General features: G+C 46.9%; 1 protein-coding gene across 2 annotated transcripts in view; it reads right to left on the bottom strand.

Moving 5' to 3' along the window:
- BCL7A (BAF chromatin remodeling complex subunit BCL7A) overlaps positions 1-22,301 on the bottom strand; it is a 60,364-nt gene that overhangs the window by 23,676 nt on the left and 14,387 nt on the right. For both annotated transcript variants that reach the window (XM_063964471.1, XM_063964470.1), the window contains one exon: positions 10,453-10,549. In XM_063964471.1, coding sequence (XP_063820541.1) covers positions 10,453-10,549 — 97 coding nt within the window. The remainder of the gene's footprint in view (positions 1-10,452; positions 10,550-22,301) is intronic.

Consider the following 22,301-nt stretch of genomic DNA (forward strand, 5'->3'; position numbering starts at 1 on the left):
CTTTTCAACACTTGGTGAACTATATTCCCCTCACGCCTGAATGGGCAGTCTATGGTCTATTACCACCAAATACTCAAGTTCCTAATGAGGTAAAGAGATTACTATTAGCAATATCCTCAGCTGCCCGTAAAATCAAATTTTACATGGGGATACAAAGCTCTGTGCCAACTTTAGATGATATGTTTAAAGACAAACTGTTCTATAATTTTTTTTTGCTAAGTCGGAGAGTTTTATTGAGGTTCTCCCCATACCTACTAAAAAGGCCATCCTAAAATGCTTCCGCAATACCATATGGTATGAAACTCGAATCTTCCTTAAGGATCCTCCCATTTCAATTGAAGGTGTTAATTGAATAGCCAAGGTCTTTGATCCCCCCCCCCTTTTTTTTTTGCCACGCATATGTTCTACTCCTCTTTCTTTGTCTATATTATGTATTATATGTAACATTTGTGTATTTTTCGTTTTCATGTATTGTACCGTAAATTCTGATATAATTTAAAATTTTTGATGAAATCACACGCATACAAATTGCATTTGTTGTAATATACTTTTATTGCTTCAATAAAGAAAAAAGTTTAAAAAAAATAAAAAAAAATTATTTGTCGTCCGCTACCGACATCAGAGGTTCAAACCAAGAGGACTGTAGAAACCACGTTTAGATCCCAAGGTGCCGTGGGCGGCACAAAAGGAGGTTGGATGTGCATGACACGCTGCAGGAATGTCTGAATCTTCGGCAACACAATTTCTTCTGAAAGAAAATGGACAAGGCAGAGATCTGGACCTTTATGGAGCCCAACCTTAGGCCCATATCCACACCAGCCTGTAAAAAGTACAAAAAGCGCCCCAAATTAAAATCTGCAGGAGGATAGCTTCAGCCCTCACACCAGGAGACGTATCGTTTCCATATATGGTGGTAATGCTTTGACGTGACCGCCTTCCTGGCTTGAATTATGGTGGTCATAACTTTTCCCGGAATGCCCTTCTCCGCTAGAAGGTTCAGCTCAACCGCTATGCCGTCAAACGAAGCCGCCGTAAGTCTGGGAAGATGAACAGGTCCTTGCTGAAGATCTTCCCCTAGTGGCAGGGGCCTTCTATGGCTATGTCCTGAAGATCCGAGTACCAAATCCTCTGATGCCAGTCGGGGGCGATGAGGATCACTTGAGCTCCCTTCTCTTCTGATTCTTTTTAGAACCTTGGGGTGCAACGGAATCGGAAGGAAGAGGTATACCAGCTGGTAATACCATGCAGTTGTCAGCGCGTCCACTGCCGTTGCCAGAGGGTCCCTCATCCTGGAACAATAGCACTGAAGCTTGTTGAGCTGAGAGGCCATCAGATCGATCTGTGAGTAGCCCCACATATCTGTTATTGGTCGAAACACCTGAGGATGTAGATCCTACACTCCTGGGTGGAGGTCGTGACAGCTGAGGAAATCAGCCTCCCAGCTGTCGACTCCTGGAATGAATATGGCATCCCTTGCATTCTTTTCGGCCTGGAGGAGGATCTTGCAGGCCCTCATGCATGCCCTGATCTTTGTGCCGCCTTGCCGATTGACGTAAACCACAGTCTTGGCGTTGTCCGACTGTACCTGAATGGCTTGGCCTTGGAGCAGAGGAGCTGCCTGTAGCAGAGTATTGTATATCGCTCTGAGTTCCAGTATGTTTATAGGAAGACAGGCTTCGAGGTGTGACCATCGGCCCTGGAATTGTTTTCCTTGGGTCACCGTCCCCCAGCCCAGAAGGCTGGCATCTGTGGTCAAGAGAATCCAGTCCTGGATCCCGAAGCTCCGCCCCTCCAAGAGGTTGGAGGATTGCAACCACCACAGGAGGGAGATCCTGGCCTGCGGTGAGAGACGCATGACCGTGTGCATCTGCAGATGCAAACCCGACCATTTCTTCAGGAGGTCCAGTTGGAATATTTTCGTATGGAATATGCCAAATGGTATGGCCTTGAAGGAGGTCACCATTTTCCCCAACAGACAGGTGCAGAGATGTACCGATACCTGGTCCTTCTGCAAAACAGCTCAAACCAACTCCTGAAGTGCTGACAAGGCGTCTGTGGCGAGAAAGACTTTCTGAGCCACCGTCTCCAGGATCATCCCGAGAAACTGGATACACTGGGTTGGCTCCTGGTGGGACTTTTGAAAATTCAGAATCCACCCGTGACGCGATAGCAGGGAAGTCGTGCGGGAGATGCTGTCCAGCAGTAATTTCTTTGATCTTGCTTTGATCAGCAGATCGTCTAGGTAGGGGACAATGTTCACACCCTGAATCCTGAGTTGGAACATCATTTCCGCCATCACCTTGGAGCCGTGGATAGGCCGAAGGATAGCGCCTGGAACTGGTAGTGTTCCTGCAGCAGAGCAAACCTGAGGTAAGCCTGATGCAGCAGCCATATTGGTATATGGAGGAAAGCATCCTTTATGTCGAGGGAGACCAAGAACTCTCCCTCCTCCAGACCTGAAATCTCTGCTCTCAGAGACTCCATTTTGAACTGGAAAACCCGCAGATATGGGTTTAACGATTCAAGGTTCAAATTGGGCCTCACTGAACAGTCCGGTTTTGGTACCACAAAAAGGCTAGCATAGTATCCCTCGGATGGCGGTCATTAGGTCGACATGAGTTAGGTCGACCATGTTTGGTTGACATGCATTAGGTCGACATGGAATAAGGTCGATATAAGTTTTTCACAATTTTTTTTACCTTTTTCATACTTAACGATCCACGTGGACAATTGGGAACGGTAACCTGAAAACTAACAATCAGTTAGAAGTGAGGTAATTTGGTGTATAGTGCGTGAGGAGCCTAATATATATATATATATATATATATATATATATATATATATATATATATATATATATATATATATATATAGGTCCCACAGCAGGCCCACTCCTGTACCAGTGTTTGGCCGTGGATGATCCCTGGAGGATCTTGCAGCCCTGTAGCAGCGCTGTGTGTGCAGAAAATGGCACCAAGAAGCCGCTGGTCCCGCTCTGAGGAAGCTCCACCCCTTGTAATGGCGCCGGAGCTATAATGATATTTATACTGGCGGAGCTATAATGATATTTATACTGGCAAATGTCCCCAATGTGTGTAAAATAAGGCACCAACACCTATTTTCACAACCGCTTGCCAGTCTACATGGGGGAGTTATGGGATCACCCCAAGGGGAGTCCGTATGCCCTCCCCGTGTTCATGCCGCACATAGAACTGGGTCCCCAGTTGTCACTCACCACTCTGCCGACCTTCAGGCTCTGTACTGGGGGTGTGCGGCTTGCTGTGGGTGTGTGCGCGAGAGCGCAATGCCTGCGGTACACGGACCCTCAGGACCGTTGTCCTGTCAGCAGGATCAGACTCTAGGAGGCCGGTGTCGGTCCCCCACCAGTGTCCCTCGGTGCAGGTAAGCCGAAAATGATAAACATTAAAATAAAATGAAGAAAAACTCTCTGGAGCTTCAGAGTGTGAATCCTCTCCTGAGGGCACATTTTTCTAAACTGAGCTGTGGGGAAGGGCATAGAGGGGCGGGGCAAGCACACCCTGTTGAAGAAATTTGAAGTGCACCGGCTCCTTTGGACCCTATCTATACCCATCATACCAAGTGTCCCCAGTATCTCTTATGGATGATAGAGAAACTCTAAGTACGCCATGATGAGAATTTTTACCCCTTTGTGACTAGTTCAATTTGGAAATGTAAACAATGCAGTACTGTATTCTGACTCTCAGGATCACCACAACCACATCTATTACCCCTCATTATATTATGGGACTTTTATTACATGTTGGTTTTTGAATACTAACCAATATGCAAATGAAAGGTTCTGAGCGGGATCTCCTTTGGTTTTGGTATCAATTTGGAAATGTGCCTGTTTTACTGGGAATAGCGTTTCTAGTGTTTAGGTTAGTCCAAGCTATTTTTTTTTTTTTTCTGCAAATACGGGGCATTTTTTTGACAGCATAATGGAATAAGTATTCCAGGCTTTATACGTGGAAAGGTGTAGTAAAAAATTATATATATATATATATATATATATATATATATATATATATATATATATATATATATATATATATATATATATATTATAATATAATAAAATATAATAAGAATTTACTCACCGGTCCGTAGTGGATGCTGGGAACTCCGTAAGGACCATGGGGAATAGACGGGCTCCGCAGGAGACTGGGCACTCTAAAAGAAAGATTAGGTACTATCTGGTGTGCACTGGCTCCTCCCTCTATGCCCCTCCTCCAGACCTCAGTTAAGGAAACTGTGCCCGGAAGAGCTGACAACAAGGAAAGGATTTGGAATCCAGTGTAAGACTCATACCAGCCACACCAATCACACTGTACAACTTGTGATAACCATACCCAGTTAACAGTATGAACAACAACTGAGCCTCAGTAACAGATGGCTCATAACAATAACCCTTTAGTGAAGCAATAACTATATACATGTATTGCAGAGAGTCCGCACTTGGGACGGGCGCCCAGCATCCACTACGGACTACGAGAAATAGAATTACCGGTGAGTAAATTCTTATTTTCTCTGACGTCCTAGTGGATGCTGGGAACTCCGTAAGGACCATGGGGATTATACCAAAGCTCCCAAACGGGCGGGAAAGTGCGGATGACTCTGCAGCACCGAATGAGCAAAGGCAAGGTCCTCCTCAGCCAGGGTATCAAACTTGTAGAACTTAGCAAATGTGTTTGAACCCGACCAAGTAGCAGCTCGGCAAAGCTGTAAAGCCGAGACCCCTCGGGCAGCCGCCCAAGAAGAGCCCACCTTCCTTGTGGAATGGGCTTTACTGATTTAGGATGCGGTAACCCTGCCGCAGAATGAGCTTGCTGAATCGTGTTACAGATCCAGCGCGCAATAGTTTGCTTTGAAGCCGGAGCACCCAGTTTGTTGGGTGCATGCAGGATAAACAGCGAGTCAGTTTTCCTGACTCCAGCCGTCCTGGCTACATAGATTTTCAAAGCCCTGACTACATCAAGTAACCTGGAGTCCTCCAAGTCCCGAGTAGCCGCAGGCACCACAATAGGCTGGTTCAAATGAAACACAGATACCACCTTAGGGAGAAATTGGGGACGAGTCCTCAACTCTGCCCTGTCCATATGAAAAATCAGATATGGGCTTTTACATGACAAAGCCGCCAATTCTGACACACGCCTAGCTGAAGCTAAGGCCAACAGCATGACCACCTTCCATGTGAGATACTTTAGCTCCACGGTCTTAAGTGGCTCAAACCAGTGGGATTTCAGGAAATCCAACACAACGTTAAGATCCCAAGGTGCCACTGGAGGCACAAAAGGGGGCTGAATATGCAGCACTCCCTTAACAAACATCTGACCTTCAGGCAGTGAAGCCAGTTCTTTTTGAAAGAAAATAGATAGGGACGAAATCTGGACTTTATGGACCCCAATTTTAGGCCCATAGTCACCCCTGACTGTAGGAAGTGCAGAAATCGACCCAGCTGGAATTCCTCTGTTGGGGCCTTCCTGGCCTCACACCAAGCAACATATTTCCGCCATATGCGGTGATAATGCTTTGCTGTCACATCCTTCCTAGCTTTTATCAGCGTAGGAATCACTTCATCCGGAATGCCCTTTTCCGTTAGGATCCGGCGTTCAACCGCCATGCCGTCAAACGCAGCCGCGGTAAGTTTTGGAACAGACAGGGCCCCTGCTGTAACAGGTCCTGTCTGAGAGGCAGAGGCCATGGGTCCTCTGAGATCATTTCTTGTAGTTCTGGGTACCAAGTTCTTCTTGGCCAATCCGGAACGATGAGTATAGTTCTTACTCCTCTCTTTTTTACTATCCTCAATACCTTGGGTATGAGAGGAAGAGGAGGGAACACATAAACCGACTGGTACACCCACGGTGTCACTAGTGCGTCCACAGCTATCGCCTGAGGGTCCCGTGACCTGGCGCAATATTTTTTTAGCTGTTTGTTGAGGCAGGACGCCATCATGTCCACCTGTGGCAGTTCCCAACGATTTACAATCTGTGTGAAGACTTCTTGATGAAGTCCCCACTCTCCCGGGTGGAGGTCGTGCCTGCTGAGGAAGTCTGCTTCCCAGTTGTCCACTCCCGGAATGAACACTGCTGACAGTGCTAGCACGTGATTCTCCGCCCATCGAAGAATCCTTGTGGCTTCTGCCATTGCCATCCTGCTTCTTGTGCCGCCCTGGCGGTTTACATGGGCGACCGCCGTGATGTTGTCTGACTGAATCAGTACAGATTGGTTTTGAAGCAGTGGCTCTGCTTGACTCAGGGCGTTGTAGATGGCCCTTAGTTCCAATATCTTTATGTGTAGAGAAGTCTCCAGACTTGACCACTGTCCTTGGAAGTTTCTTCCCTGAGTGACTGCCCCCCATCCTCGGAGGCTTGCATCCGTGGTCACCAGGACCCAGTCCTGTATGCCAAACCTGCGTCCCTCGAGAAGATGAGCACTCTGCAGCCACCACAGCAGAGACACCCTGGCCCTTGGGGACAGGGTGATCAACCGATGCATCTGAAGATGCGATCCGGACCATTTGTCCAACAGATCCCACTGAAAGATCCTTGCATGGAACCTGCCGAAGGGAATTGCTTCGTAAGAAGCCACCATCTTTCCCAGGACTCGCGTGCAGTGATGCACCGACACCTGTTTTGGTTTCAGGAGGTCCCTGACCAGAGATGACAATTCCTGGGCCTTCTCCTCCGGGAGAAACACCTTCTTCTGTTCTGTGTCCAGAATCATTCCCAGGAAAAGCAGACGCGTCGTAGGAATCAGCTGCGACTTTGGGATATTCAGAATCCAGCCGTGCTGTTGCAACACTTCCTGAGAGAGTGCTTCGCTGACCAACAACTGCTCTTTGGACCTCGCCTTTATGAGGAGATCGTCCAAGTACGGGATAATTATAACTCCCTTTCTTCGAAGGAGTATCATCATTTCGGCCATTACCTTGGTAAATATTCTCGGAGCCGTGGAGAGACCAAACGGCAACGTCTGGAATTGGTAATGACAGTTCTGTACCACAAACCTGAGGTACTCCTGGTGAGGTGGGAAAATGGGGACATGCAAGTAAGCATCCTTGATGTCCAGCGACACCATAAAATCCCCCTCTTCCAGGCTTGCAATAACCGGCCTGAGCGATTCCATTTTGAACTTGAACTTCTTTATATAAGTGTTCAAGGATTTTAAATTCAGGATGGGTCTCACCGAACCGTCCGGTTTCGGTACCACAAACATTGTGGTATAGTAACCCCTGCCCTGTTGAAGGAGGGGGACCTTCATTATCACCTGCTGGAGGTACAGCTTGTGAATTGCCGCCAGTACTACCTCCCTTTCCCTGGGAGCAGCTGGCAAGGCTGATTTGAGGTAACGGCGAGGGGGAGTCGCCTCGAACTCCAGCTTGTATCCCTGAGATACAATTTGTACAGCGCAGAGATCCACTTGTGAGCGAACCCACTGGTTGCTGAAGTTTCGGAGACGCGCCCCCACCGCACCTGGCTCCGCCTGTGGAGCCCCAACGTCATGCGGTGGACTTCGTGGAAGCAGGGGAGGATTTTTGTTCCTGGGAACTGGCTGCCTGGTGCAGCTTCTTTCCTCTACCCTTGCCTCTGGCCTGAAAGGATGCTCCTCTGACCCGCTTGCCTTTCTGAGGCCGAAAGGACTGCATTTGATAATACGGTGCTTTCTTAGGCTGTGAGGGAACCTGAGGTAAAAAAAGTCGACTTCCCAGCAGTTGCTGTGGATACGAGGTCCGAGAGACCGTCCCCAAATAATTCCTCACCCTTATAAGGCAAAACCTCCATGTGTTTTTTTAGAATCAGCATCACCTGTCCACTGCCGAGTCCATAATACTCTCCTGGCAGAAATGGACATTGCATTAATTCTAGATGCCAGCAGGCAAATGTCCCTTTGTGCATCCCGCATATATAAGACGACGTCTTTTATATGTTCGATGGTTAGCAAAATAGTATCCCTGTCGAGGGAATCAATGTTGTCTGACAGGGTATCAGTCCATGCTGCTGCAGCACTACACATCCAGGCTGAATCAATAGCAGGTCTCAGTAGAGTACCAGAGTGTGTATACACAGACTTCAGGATAGCTTCCTGCTTTCTATCCGCAGGATCCTTTAGGGCGGCCGTATCCTGAGACGGCAGTGCCACCCTTTTAGATAAGCGTGTTAGCGCCTTGTCCACCCTAGGGGATGTTTCCCAACGTAACCTATCCGTTGGCGGGAAAGGGTACGCCATCAGTAACCTCTTAGAAATCACTAGTTTCTTATCAGGGGAACTCCACGCTTCTTCACACAAATCATTTAATTCATCAGATGGGGGAAAAGTCACTGGCTGCTTTTTCTCCCCAAACATAATACCCCTTTTGGTGGTAACCGGGTTAATATAAGAAATGTGCAATACATCTTTCATTGCAGTAATCATGCATCGGATGGCTTTTGTAGACTGTACATTTGTCTAATCCTCATCTACACTGGAGTCAGACTCCGTGCCGACATCTGTGTCTACCATCAGACTAGCGGGCGTTTATGAGCCCCTGACGGCTTCTGAGTCGCCTGGGTAGGCGCGGGCTGAGACCCCGGCTGTCCCAAGGCTGCTGCATCATCGAACCTTTTATGTAAGGAGTTGACACTGTCGGTTAAGACCTTCCACATATCCATCCAATCAGGTGTCGGCCCTGTCGGGGGGCGACACCACATGTATCTGCCCCTGCTCCGCCTCCACGTAACCCTCCTCATCAAACATGTTGACACAGCCGTACCCGACACACCGCACACACACAGGGAATGCTCAGACTGAGGACAGGACCCCACAAAGTCCTTTGGGGAGACAGAGAGAAGGTATGCCAGCACACACCACAGCGCATTACACTGCTAATAAGCGATTTTCCCAATAGCTGCTTGTTTGTATCGATTTGCGCCTAAATTTATGTGCCCCCCCTCTCTTTTTAACCCGTCTTGTACCTGGATACTGCAGGGGAGAGCCTGGGAAGCGTGCTTCCAGCGGAGCTGTGAAGGGAAAATGGCGCTGGTGTGCTGAGGAAGAAGGCCCCGCCCCCCTCAGCGGCGGTCTTCTGTCCCGCGTTTTCTGTAACTTAATGGCGGGGGTTTTTACACATACACAGTTAACTGTATTTTTGCCAAAAGGTAATATAATTGCTGCCCAGGGTGCCGCCCCCCAGCGCCCTGCACCCTACAGTGACCGGAGTGTGTGGTGTGCTGTGGGAGCAATGGCGCACAGCTGCAGTGCTGTGCGCTACCTTAATGAAGACAGGAGTCTTCTGCCGCCGATTTCATCGTTCTTCTGTCTTCTGGCTCTGCAAGGGGGACGGCGGCGCAGCTCCGGGAACGGACGATCGAGGTCAGGCCCTGTGTTCGAACCCTCTGGAGCTAATGGTGTCCAGTAGCCTAAGAAGCACAAGCTAGCTGCAAGCAGGTAGGTTTGCTTCTCTCCCCTCAGTCCCACGTAGCAGTGAGTCTGTTGCCAGCAGATCTCACTGAAAATAAAAAAACTAACAAATACTTTCATTCTAGCAAGCTCAGGAGAGCCCACTAGGAGCACCCAGCTCTGGCCGGGCACAGATTCTAACTGAGGTCTGGAGGAGGGGCATAGAGGGAGGAGCCAGTGCACACCAGATAGTACCTAATCTTTCTTTTAGAGTGCCCAGTCTCCTGCGGAGCCCGTCTATTCCCCATGGTCCTTACGGAGTTCCCAGCATCCACTAGGACGTCAGAGAAATATTATATATATATATATATATATATATATACACACACACACACACACACACACACACACACAATGATTCCTCCCAAAGCTACTATTTAACCCCAGAAATTGAACAGACTGGATTTCATGACTATAGAGATGTGAAATGTTTGTATAAGGAGGGAAACTTTTCTAAAAATAAAGTGTATTCCTTTTGACTCAGAGAAAAAACAGGAGTACCCTTTATTGTTAGGAATGTTTCCCTTCTTAATGGTATAGTGCACCTATACATGGACTAACAGCATGCCCAAACCATGAGAGTAAAGTGGAATAAGCCAAGAGTAGGCAGATAAATATGAAACCGTGAATAGTCACAGATCTAGGACCTCTGTACATTCATGTAATGATTTTTTCAAAGATCTGTGATCATTTATATATATATTTATTTATTTTTAACATTTGAGTAGATCAGTAATCCATTAATGCAGAGCTACAGCAAGTCTCTGACTATTCCCATGGCAAACCCAGTGTCAAAATAAGAGTTTCCACACTGGGACACCATTTATTCATTTCCCTTTAACACACCCTGTACAAGTAGAGTGAGACTCCCAGGCAGCTGTTGTCTACCCATGTTGTTCATACAGTATATACGTTAGATAGTTATAAAGGTGATAAATACAACAACCAGACAAGGAAAAGGAACAGATGCCAAAGAGTCATTATTCTTATACTTACCATGCATGTCCATCATCCCAGGGGAGGAGCTGTTTTCTGGGGTTGTCAGTTCTGATCCACATTTCTCATCCTTTGCTTTTTTTTTGTTTTTGGTCTTCTGGATAAACAAAAAGGACAAAGAAAGCCAAAACTAGTTTTAGAGAAACCGGGCACAAAGGAAATTCATGGATAATTACAGGAATGAACAAACTGTGCACAATTCTAAATCAGTGCAGATCAATGATTCCTGGCCGCAATATTTACAATACTGGACAAAGTCCAAAATTGACCATTCAAATCACCAGGAATTGCCTGGATTAGCTGGACAGACTGATTTTAACATTTTCTTGAATCATTAAGAAATGGACTCCTTTTTATTCATTTACTACAGTCTCCAGTTTAGTTACCTGACAGTACACATCTTGTTATGAGTCTAGTAGACTGTACAGTACTTGTATAGCAGTTACTAATTGCAGAAAAATAAGAAGAAGTCGGTCCAGGGATGTATACAGGAGCAGATGGCAGTGGGAAATGTATTTATTTATGAACAGTTTCTTTTATAGAGCAGCAAATTCTGTTGCAAAATTAAGAGACATGTTTACGAAGTCCCATTCTGCAATTGGACATATATTAACATTATAATCTGGCAAAACACACCACAGAATAACTTTATAAACACTGGTTGAACAGTGCTAACGTATGATCCTGATTGGATACCAGTGGTCCAGTGATGAGGCTAGGAACTGCTTTACTGCCACACTGAACACTTACAGTGATATCACCCTGACTTCCTAGTGGCAGGCAGACCTGAGTTTAGCAGTCATTAAAATAGACTTTTACTGTGCGAGTTTTAAAAATTTCAATACCATTCAGGGAAGAGAGTTGTATTATTTTAGCAATTTGCAAAAGCTTGACAAAATGTTATTCTATTTTGTAGTTGACAATACAGCTTTCAAAAAAGATGTTTTTTTATTTTTTATTTGACAGATGATCCCCCTAACAATATCTAACAAAGGTGTTGAGGTCCCATGTATGAGAACGCCACAATCCAGGGGAAACTTATTTCTCAAAGCAAGAGAATGATCTTTAGTCCAAGGCTGAAATCCTGGAGGTTCGTGAATGAATACACTCTTACCAAAGTTATAAGAAAGACAAAATAGATGACCCCATCCAATCAGCTTGGTCACTTATTTAAATTTCTTCAGCATATTTGCACTGGGGAGGAAACAGTTTTAAGTAACATAACGGGTCAACCCAATTAGGTGCAAGTTGGGTCCTGCGAGCCGTTGTCACAGTGAACTCACACACAAATTACATTTCCAACCCAATTCCAAACTTGCATGGATTTTCTGACTTACAGCCAGGTCAATACATAATAAGAATTTACTTACCGATAATTCTATTTCTCATAGTCCGTAGTGGATGCTGGGGACTCCGTAAGGACCATGGGGAATAGCGGCTCCGCAGGAGACTGGGCACATCTAAAGAAAGCTTTAGGACTAACTGGTGTGCGCTGGCTCCTCCCCCTATGACCCTCCTCCAAGCCTCAGTTAGGATACTGTGCCCGGACGAGCGTACACAATAAGGAAGGATTTATGAATCCCGGGTAAGACTCATACCAGCCACACCAATCACACCGTATAACCTGTGATCTGAACCCAGTTAACAGCATGATAACAGAGGAGCCTCTGAAAGATGGCTCACAACAATAATAACCCGATTTTTGTAACAATAACTATGTACAAGTATTGCAGACAATCCGCACTTGGGATGGGCGCCCAGCATCCACTACGGACTATGAGAAATAGAATTATCGGTAAGTAAATTCTTATTTTCTCTAACGTCCTAAGTGGATGCTGGGGACTCCGTAAGGACCATGGGTATTATACCAAAGCTCCCAAACGGGCGGGAGAGTGCGGATGACTCTGCAGCACCAAATGAGAGAACTCCAGGTCCTCCTCAGCCAGGATATCAATTTTGTAGAATTTTACAAACGTATTTGCTCCTGACCAAGTAGCTGCTCGGCAAAGTTGTAAAGCCGAGACCCCTCGGGCAGCCGCCCAAGATGAGCCCACCTTCCTTGTGGAGTGGGCATTTACAGATTTTTGGCTGTGGCAGGCCTGCCACAGAATGTGCAAGCTGAATTGTACTACAAATCCAACGAGCAATAGTCTGCTTAGAAGCAGGAGCACCCAGCTTGTTGGGTGCACACAGGATAAACAGCGAGTCAGATTTCCTGACTCCAGCCGTCCTGGAAACATATATTTTCAGGGCACTGACAACGTCTAGCAACTTGGAGGCCTCCAAGTCCCTAGTAGCCGCAGGAACCACCAATAGGTTGGTTCAGGTGAGACGCTGAAACCACCTTGGGGAGAAACTGAGGACGAGTCCTCAATTCCGCCCTGTCCGAATGGAACATCAGATAAGGGCTTTTTCAGGATAAAGCCGCCAATTCTGACACACGCCTGGCCCAGGCCAGGGCCAACAGCATGACCACTTTCCATGTGAGATATTTTAACTCCACAGATTTAAGTGGTTCAAACCAATGTGACTTTTGGAACCCAAAACTACATTGAGATCCCAAAGTGCCACTGGAGGCACAAAAGGAGGCTGTATATGCAGTACCCCTTTTACAAACGTCTGAACTTCAGGGACTGAAGCTAGTTCTTTTTGGAAGAAAATTGACAGGGCCGAAATTTGAACCTTAATGGACCCCAATTTCAGGCCCATAGACACTCCTGTTTGCAGGAAATGTAGGAATCGACCCAGTTGAATTTCCTCCGTCGGGCCTTACTGGCCTCGCACCACGCAACATATTTTCGCCAATTGCGGTGATAATGTTTTTGCGGTTACATCCTTCCTGGCTTTGATCAGGATAGGGATGACTTCATCCGGAATGCCTTTTTTCCTTCAGGATCCGGCGTTCAACCGCCATGCCGTCAAACGCAGCCGCGGTAAGTCTTGGAACAGACAGGGTCCTTGCTGGAGCAGGTCCCTTCTTAGAGGTAGAGGCCACGGATCCTCCGTGAGCATCTCTTGAAGTTCCGGTTACCAAGTCCTTCTTGGCCAATCCGGAGCCACGAATATAGTGCTTTCTCCTCTCCATCTTATCAATCTCAGTACCTTGGGTATGAGAGGCAGAGGAGGGAACACATACACTGACTGGTACACCCACGGTGTTACCAGAGCGTCTACAACTATTGCCTGAGGGTCTCTTGACCTGGCGCAATACCTGTCGAGTTTTTTAATCATGTGGACGACTTCTGGGTGAAGTCCCCACTCTCCCGGGTGGAGGTCGTGCTGAGGAAGTCTGCTTCCCAGTTGTCCACTCCCGGAATGAATACTGTTGACAGTGCTATCACATGATTTTCCGCCCAGCAAAGAATCCCTGCAGCTTCTGCCATTGCCCTCCTGCTTCTTGTGCCACCCTGTCTGTTTACGTGGGTGACTGCCATGATGTTGTCCGACTGGATCAACACCGGCTGACCTTGAAGCAGAGGTCTTGCTAAGCTTAGAGCATTGTAAATGGCCCTTAGCTTCAGGATATTTATGTGAAGTGATGTATCTAGGCTTGACCCTAAGCCCTGGATATTCCTTCCCTGTGTGACTGCTCCCCAGCCTCGCAGGCTGGCATCCGTGGTCACCAGGACCCAGTCCTGAATGCCGAATCTGCGGCCCTCTAGAAGATGAGCACTCTGCAACCACCACATGATGGATACCCTTGTCCTTGGTGACAGGGTTATCCGCTGATGCATCTGAAAATGCGACCCGGACCATTTGTCCAGTAGGTTCCACTGGAAAGTTCTTGCGTGGAATCTAACGAATGGGATTGCTTCGTAGGAAGCCACCATTTTTACCCAGAACCCTTGTGCATTGATGCACTGAGACTTGGTTCGGTTTTAGGAGGTTCCTGACTAGCTCGGATAACTCCCTGGCTTTCTCTTCCGGGAGAAACACCTTTTTTCTGGACTGTGTCCAGGAACATCCCTAGGAAACAGAAGACAAGTCGTCGGAACCAGCTGCGATTTTGGAATATTGAGAATCCAATCGTGCTGCCACAACACTACCTGAGATAGTGCTACACCGACTTCCAACTGTTCCCTGGATCTTACCCTTATCAGGGAATCGTCCAAGTAAGGGATAACTAAAATTCCCTTCCTTCGAAGGGATATCATTTCGGCCATTACCTTGGTAAAGACCCGGGGTGCCGTGGACCATCCCTACGGCAGCGTCTGAACTGATAGTGACAGTTCTGTACCATAACCTGAGGTACCCTTGGTGAGAAGGGTAAATTTTGACATGAAGGTAAGCATCCTTGATGTCCCGAGACCTCATGTAGTCCCTTTCTTCCAGGTTCGCAATCACTGCTCTGAGTGACTCAATCTTGAATTTGAACCTCTGTATGTAAGTGTTCAAAGATTTTAGATTTTAGATTTAGAATCGGTCTCACCGAGCCGTCTGGCTTCGGTACCACAATAGTGTGGAATAATACCCCGTTCCCTGTTGCAGGAGGGGTACCTTGATTATCACCTGCTGGGAATACAGCTTGTGAATGGCTTCCAAAACTGCCTCCCTGTCAGAGGGAGACGTCGGTAAAGCCGACTTTTGGAAACGGCGAGGGGGAGACGTCTCGAATTTCATTATGTACCCTTGAGATATTACCTGAAGGATCCAGGGGTCTACTTGCGAGTGAGCCCACTGCGCACTGAAATTCATTGAGAACGGGCCCCCACCGTGCCTGAGCTTGTAAGGCCCTAGCGTCATACTGAGGGCTTTGCAGAGGCGGGAAAGGATTTCTGTTCCTGGGAACTGGGTAATCTCTTCAGCCTTTTTCCTCTCCCTCTGTCACGAGCAGAAAAGAGGAACCTTTTGTCCGCTTGCCAACAAAGGACTGCGCCTGATAATACGGCGTCTTATTTTGAGAGGCGACCTGGGGTACAAACGTGGATTTCCCAGCTGTTGCCGTGGCCACCAGGTCTAAAAGACCGACCCCAAATGTCCCCTTTCAAAGGCAATACTTCCAAATGCCGTTTGGAATCCGCATTACCTGACCATTTTACTGGTAGAATTGGACAACGCACTTATACTTGATGCCAGTCGGCAAATATTCCGCTGTGCATCATGCATATATAGAAATGCATCTTTTAAATGCTCTATAGGCAATAATATACTATCCTTATCTAGGATATCAATATTTCCAGTCAGGGAATCCGACCATGCCAACCCAGCACTGCACCTCCAGGCTGAGGCGATTGCTGGTCGCAGTATAACACCAGTATGTGTGTGAATACATTTTTGGATACCCTCCTGCTTTCTATCAGCAGGATCCTTAAGGGCGGCCATCTCATGAGAGGGTAGAGCCCTTGTTCTTACAAGCGTGTGAGCGCCTTATCCCCCCTAGGGGGTGTTTCCCAACGCACCCTAACCTCTGGCGGGAAAGGGTATACAGCCAATACTTTTTAAGAAATTATCAATTGTTATCGGGGGGAAACCCACGCATCATCACACACCTCATTTTATTTCTCAGATTCAGGAAAACTACAGGTAGTTTTTCCCTCACCGAACATAATACCCCTTTTTGGTGGTACTCGTATTATCAGAAATGTATAAAACATTTTCCATTGTCTCAATCATGTAACGTGTGGCCCTACTGGAAATCACGGTTGTCTCTTCACCGTCGACACAGGAGTCAGTATCCGTGTCGGCGTCTGTATCTGCCATCTGAGGTAACGGGCGCTTTAGAGCCCCTGACGGCCTATGAGACGCCTGGACAGGCACAAGCTGAGTAGCCGGCTGTCTCATGTCAACCACTGTTTTTTTTTTTTTTTTTATACAGAGCTGACACTGTCACGTAATTTTCAACAGTACATCCACTCAGGTGTCGACATCACTGTTACAGACACTCTGCTCCGTCTCCACATCATTTTTCTCCTCATACATGTCGACACAAACGTACCGACACACAGCACACACACAGGGAATGCTCTGATAGAGGACAGGACCCCACTAGCCCTTTGGGGAGACAGAGGGAGAGTATGCCAGCACACACCAGAGCGCTATATATATATATATACAGGGATAACCTTATATAAGTGTTTTTCCCCTTATAGCTGCTGTATGTTTTAATACTGCGCCTAATTAGTGCCCCCCTCTCTTTTTTTAAACCCTTTCTGTAGTGTAGTGACTGCAGGGAAGAGCCAGGGAGCTTCCCTCCAACTGAGCTGTGAGGGAAAATGGCGCCAGTGTGCTGAGGAGATAGGCTCCGCCCCCTTTTCGGCGGCCTTATTTCCCGTTTTTCTGTATATTCTGGCAGGGGTTAAATGCATCCATATAGCCCAGGAGCTATGTAAGGTATTTTTATCATGTTTTATTGCGTCTCAGGGCGCCCCCCCCAGCGCCCTGCACCCTCAGTGACCGGAGTATGAAGTGTGCTGAGAGCAATGGCGCACAGCTGCAGTGCTGTGCGCTACCTTATTGAAGACAGGAACGTCTTCTGCCGCCGATTTTTCCGGACCTCTTCTGGCTCTGTAAGGGGGCCGGCGGCGCGGCTCCGGGACCCATCCAGGCTGGGCCTGTGATCGTCCCTCTGGAGCTAATGTCCAGTAGCCAAGAAGCCCAATCCACTCTGCACGCAGGTGAGTTCGCTTCTTCTCCCCTTAGTCCCTCGATGCAGTGAGCCTGTTGCCAGCAGGTCTCACTGAAAATAACAAACCTAAACTAAAACTTTCACTAAGAAGCTCAGGAGAGCCCCTAGTGTGCACCCTTCTCGTCGGGCACAGAAATCTAACTGAGGCTTGGAGGAGGGTCATAGGGGGAGGAGCCAGTGCACACCAGTTAGTCCTAAAGCTTTCTTTAGATGTGCCCAGTCTCCTGCGGAGCTGCTATTCCCCATGGTCCTTACGGAGTCCCCAGCATCCACTTAGGACGTTAGAGAAATTGGGACATCGACACAATTCTCATATTTTGGGCTCTATACACCACCACAATGGATTTGAAATGAAATAAACAAGATGTGCTTTAACTGCAGACTTTCCACTTTAATATAAGGGTATTTACATCCAAATCAGGTGAATGGTGTAGGAATTACAACGGTTTCTTTGTGTGTCACTTTTTCCCACTTTTTAAAGGGACCAAAAGTAATGGGACACACTAAACAATCCTAAATGAAACTTTCACTTTTTAATACTTTGTTGCAAATCCTTTGCAGTCAATTACAGCCTGAAGTCTGGAACGCTTAGACATCACCAGACGCTGGGTTTCATCCCTGGTGATGCTCTGCCAGGCCTCTACTTCAAATGTCTTCAGTTCCTGCTTGTTCTTGGGGCATTTTCCCTTCAGTTTTGTCTTCATCAAGTGAAATGCATGCTCAATCGGATTCAGGTTGTTAGGCGCGGCGGTCTTCGGCCGTGCCCTGACTGAGCAGCGGTCATGGCCGCCGCGCCTCTCTCCTTCCCTGTCCCCTGCACGGCGCCTAGCAGCGCCAGGACGCCGTGCGCACGATAGCCGCCGGGTCCCTGGCAATGCAGGACGCCGTGCGTGCAGGGCCGCCGGGTGCATAGCAACGGGGACGCCACAGGTGGACCGCGTTCCCCGTTGCTAAGAATAGTTAATTAGGTTGCTCGTGCAGCAGGGCAGCTGCACGGCAACTAGTAGTTAGGGTCTGGTCCTGCTGGCCCTCCTGTTATTGGCCAGCAGGGCCTTTTTATGTGAGACAGCACACTGCAGCCCCGCCGGTGATAGCTTCTTGTATGCTGTTCCTGCCTTGCAGAACTCTGTTTCTGTCAGCCGTGTTTGGTGGATCTTGCTCCCTGCCCTTTGGTACTTTGGAGGTCCGAAGCCGGTCCTGGGAATCCTTCTAGTCCTTGCGAACCTGTTTGTCATCTGGGGTTCTCGCCCGGTTTCGTGAGTAGCGGCTTCTGCCGCTTAGTGTTTACTTTACTGTGAATTGGTGCATTTGCGGAGGTTTCCGCTTTCACTGTCCTCCCCGGAACTCGGCGGTGCCGTGTAGGGGAGTGGACAGTGGTTTCTTTGTAGTTCTTTTCCTTTGGCGGCGTGCCGCACATACGTTTAGTTTTTAGGTAGTTTATAGCCCCTAGCGTGGTTGTTTCAGTTAGAGGTCCCCTTGTTATTACCCTGTCTCAGTTCACGCCTTGTCTCTCTTTAAGACCTGAGGGGGCATCGGAGTTGGGCAGACCTAATCCGCCCTTCAAACGCGGCTGCCATGGGCCCAAGAAACCATAGTCGTTCAGGCGTGAATTGATAACACGGGTAAGACAACGGAGGTAGGGTGCTAGGGGCTATTTCCTTCCCATTTTCCAATCCCAGCATTCCGTCTTGGTGCTCAGGACTCACTACATAAGATCTCCCCTGTCCTGAGCATCAGGATCGTAACACAGGTCAGGTGATTGACTTGGCCATTGCATAACATTCCACTTCTTTGCCTTAAAAAACTCTTTGGTTGCTTTCGCAGTATGCTTCGGGTCATTGTCCATCTGCACTGTGAAGCGCCGTCCAATGAGTTCTGAAGCATTTGACTGAATAATATTGCCCGAAACACTTCAGAATTCATCCTGCTGCTTTTGTCAGCAGTCACATTATCAATAAATACAAGGGAACCAGTTGCATTGGCAGCCATACATGCCCACGCCAAGACACTACCACCACCATGCTTCACTGATGAGCTGGTATGTTTTGGATCATGAGCAGTTCCTTTCCTTCTCCATACTCTTCTCTACCCATCACTCTGGTTCAAATTGATCTTTGTCTCGTCTGTCCATAGGATGTTGTTCCAGAACTGTAAAGGCTTTTTTAGATGTTGTTTGGCAAACTCTAATCTGGACTTCCTGTTTCATCAATGGTTTACATCTTGTGGTGAACCCTCTATATTCACTCTCGTGAAGTCTTCTCTTGATTGTTGACTTTGATACATATATGCACCTACCTCCTGGAGAGAGTTCTTGTTCTGGGCAACTGTTGTGAATGGGTTTTTCTTCACCAGGGAAATAATTCTTCTGTCATCCACCACAGTTGTTTTCCGTGGTCTTCCGGGTCTTTTGGTGTTGCCGAGCTGTCCGGTGCGTTCTCTTTTTAAGAATGTTCCAAACGGTTGATTTGGCCACAGCTAGTGTTTTTGCTATCTCTGACGGGTTTGTTTTGATTTTTCAGCCTAATGTTGGCTTGCTTCACTCATAGTAGTAGCTCTTTGGATCTCATATTGAGAGTCGACAGAAACAGATTCCAAATGCAAATGTCACACCTGGAATCTACTCCAGACCTTTTACCTGCTTAATTGATGATGAAATAATGAGGGAATAGGCCACTCCTGTCCATGAAATAGCTTTTGAGTCAACTGTCCCATTACTTTTGGTCCCTTAAAAAGTGGTAGGCACATATAGAAACCGTTTGGATTTGGATGTAAATACCCTCAAATTAAAGCAGTTAAAGCACATTGTCGAAGTCGGAAAATATTGCAACACACACACCACATGCAAACACCACACAGATGGCATCCATATATGTACTTAGTCTGGCGTGCATACAGCATACTCTCAAATTGCGTACAATCGCCTCCCACGGGAGTGCGCGTACGGGCGTGGTATGAGCAATTACAGAAAGATTCTTACTATTAATACAGACACATGCCACAGTTCCCAGCCTGTGTCGAGTCACTGTTCACACACACACTAATCTAACCAAACATGCACATCCTTCCAACACAATGTCTTGTTCACTCCAATGTTTGAACAGACCCCCTGGTCTGTGAAGAAAGACAAACACAAACCAAACAAGACATTGTTTGGTGGGGGCCAGAACAATGGGAGACAAATATCCCAATAGATACACAAGCCTGCGGTTGCAAATTATTAACTACTGGCAGCCTGCAGTCTAGAAAACGTTGAAAGATAGATATAAAAGCGGGGAAATAAATAAATATATATATTTGTGTGTATCTTGAGAATGGTTGGTCATTTCATGTGTAGGATCATGTTGCCTGGAGATAACATAACAAAGTAACCTAATGAACATGGAAATATCTGTCACACATTACATATTTCCCAAACTTAGTACACACATTACACATTGTCTCCCCTTTCCCCTCATGCAACTTTTACTTATTTACAAGGCACAAGGGAATTATACACCTTTACAGTATGCGAGGGGACAGTAACTGATCAGAGCATCATGCATGGTATCTACGTGTTCGGATAATTATGAGTAATAATCCGGTGTTGGTTTGGAGAAGATTGCATGTCGTTGCGAATAGTTATTCGCAAAGGCAGATTAAAGGTATATTTGTGTTTATTATGTACTTGGTATGCGGCTGGAATCCAGAGCTGACCAGCTGTACACACCTCTGGACCAAGGCATCGCCCATCTCTTCAAACCGACCAATGACCTCTCCTGTACTGTAAACGACCATCACTCCAACCAATCGGTGGAGAGTATACAACCCCATTGTATTGTATTTTGGGCAAGGGTATATAAACCTTGCACCTGGGCCGGTCACTTTCTCTCTCTGCTTTTTAAAGACTCATAGGTCGTCTCGCCAGACGGCTGGGGACCGGATCCGGGTAGCGCAAGCGACAAAGCGTACGTATCATTGGGTGTGACACTCTCTCTCTGTGATTGAATTGTATTGTGTTGTACCATTTATATTTTAACTTATTGTAATCCCCTTTTACAAATATATTATTACTTGTTGCTGCTTTGGACCACAACATACAATCAAATACTGGTGTCGCATTCAGTTTCTGTTGAGCGTTTGTATAGTGTAATTGCCACACCTAGAGCTGCCTCGTGCTCTCAGCGTGTCGGTCTGTGTCTATGCACTGAGTGTAAGCTGCACGGCTATTCCGGCGTGTGTACGCAAAGTGCGTGCACAGTACGGGACTGTGTACGCTAACTGGGGACAGAGTACGTAGGTAAAGGATTTATTACAGCGGCCGCAGCAGCTTCAGTTACAGTGTGCAATAGGGGTTAGTGGCTGCTTTCCAAGAAGTCTATCGAACTTCTCAACATCTTGTTTGTTTCATTTCAAATCCACTGTGGTGGTGTATAGAGCCCAAAATATGAGAATTGTGTCGATGTCCCAATATTTATGGACCTGACTGTACATTTTTATCTGCACCACCCAGAGCAGGTGAAAAGATAGGGAAAAACTTTTATTATTAAAGATAAAAATGCTGGTATGCAGTTCTGAACCTCTGGTGCAAAAAAACTAAACAAAAAAAACAACATCATAACGTCAATGATGTGGGACAGGTATGTGGAGGTATTTTAATGATGGGAGAGCGTATTTTTAACTTGCAGATAAGAGGTGAAACTTTTTACTATACAGGCATTTCTCTGGACCCAAAATGCTGATAAAACACTTGCTGATCAGTGTGGCAAAATGGGACATTTACTTGCATCCAGCGATATAAGACTTGTATGTAATATCTGTGTATATTGTAATGGAGTCTGACACAACGTGGCTGCCAGCCTATCCTCTAAGTGAACTCCTAGCTACCCAGATATGGGAGTAGAGGACACTGATGTATTGTGGGGAGTCACAGGTTAGTTTATGACCCTTACCTTATCTAAGAAGCTATAAACTATAGTTAGGAGGAACATCACAGGTCAATAAAAACTAACCTCTTGAAACTTAAAAGAAAGCCAGCTGTTGAAAGTGGAAGTAGTAACTCTGGTTTCTCACTGCCTAGGTACACAGCATTGAAAGAGTTAAGGAAAAGGTGGGGGCCGCACCTGTGAGGGGGTTATATCTGCCCCTCTCTCCCACACTAGTTGTTCATTTCTGAGGGAACAGACAACAGCTGGGAATGCACCAAGGCCCTCATTCCGAGTTGATTGCTCGTTGCCATTTTTTTTGC

The sequence above is a fragment of the Pseudophryne corroboree genome, chromosome 1 (genome assembly GCF_028390025.1).
Source record: "Pseudophryne corroboree isolate aPseCor3 chromosome 1, aPseCor3.hap2, whole genome shotgun sequence".
In the NCBI taxonomy this organism is placed as follows: domain Eukaryota; kingdom Metazoa; phylum Chordata; class Amphibia; order Anura; family Myobatrachidae; genus Pseudophryne; species Pseudophryne corroboree.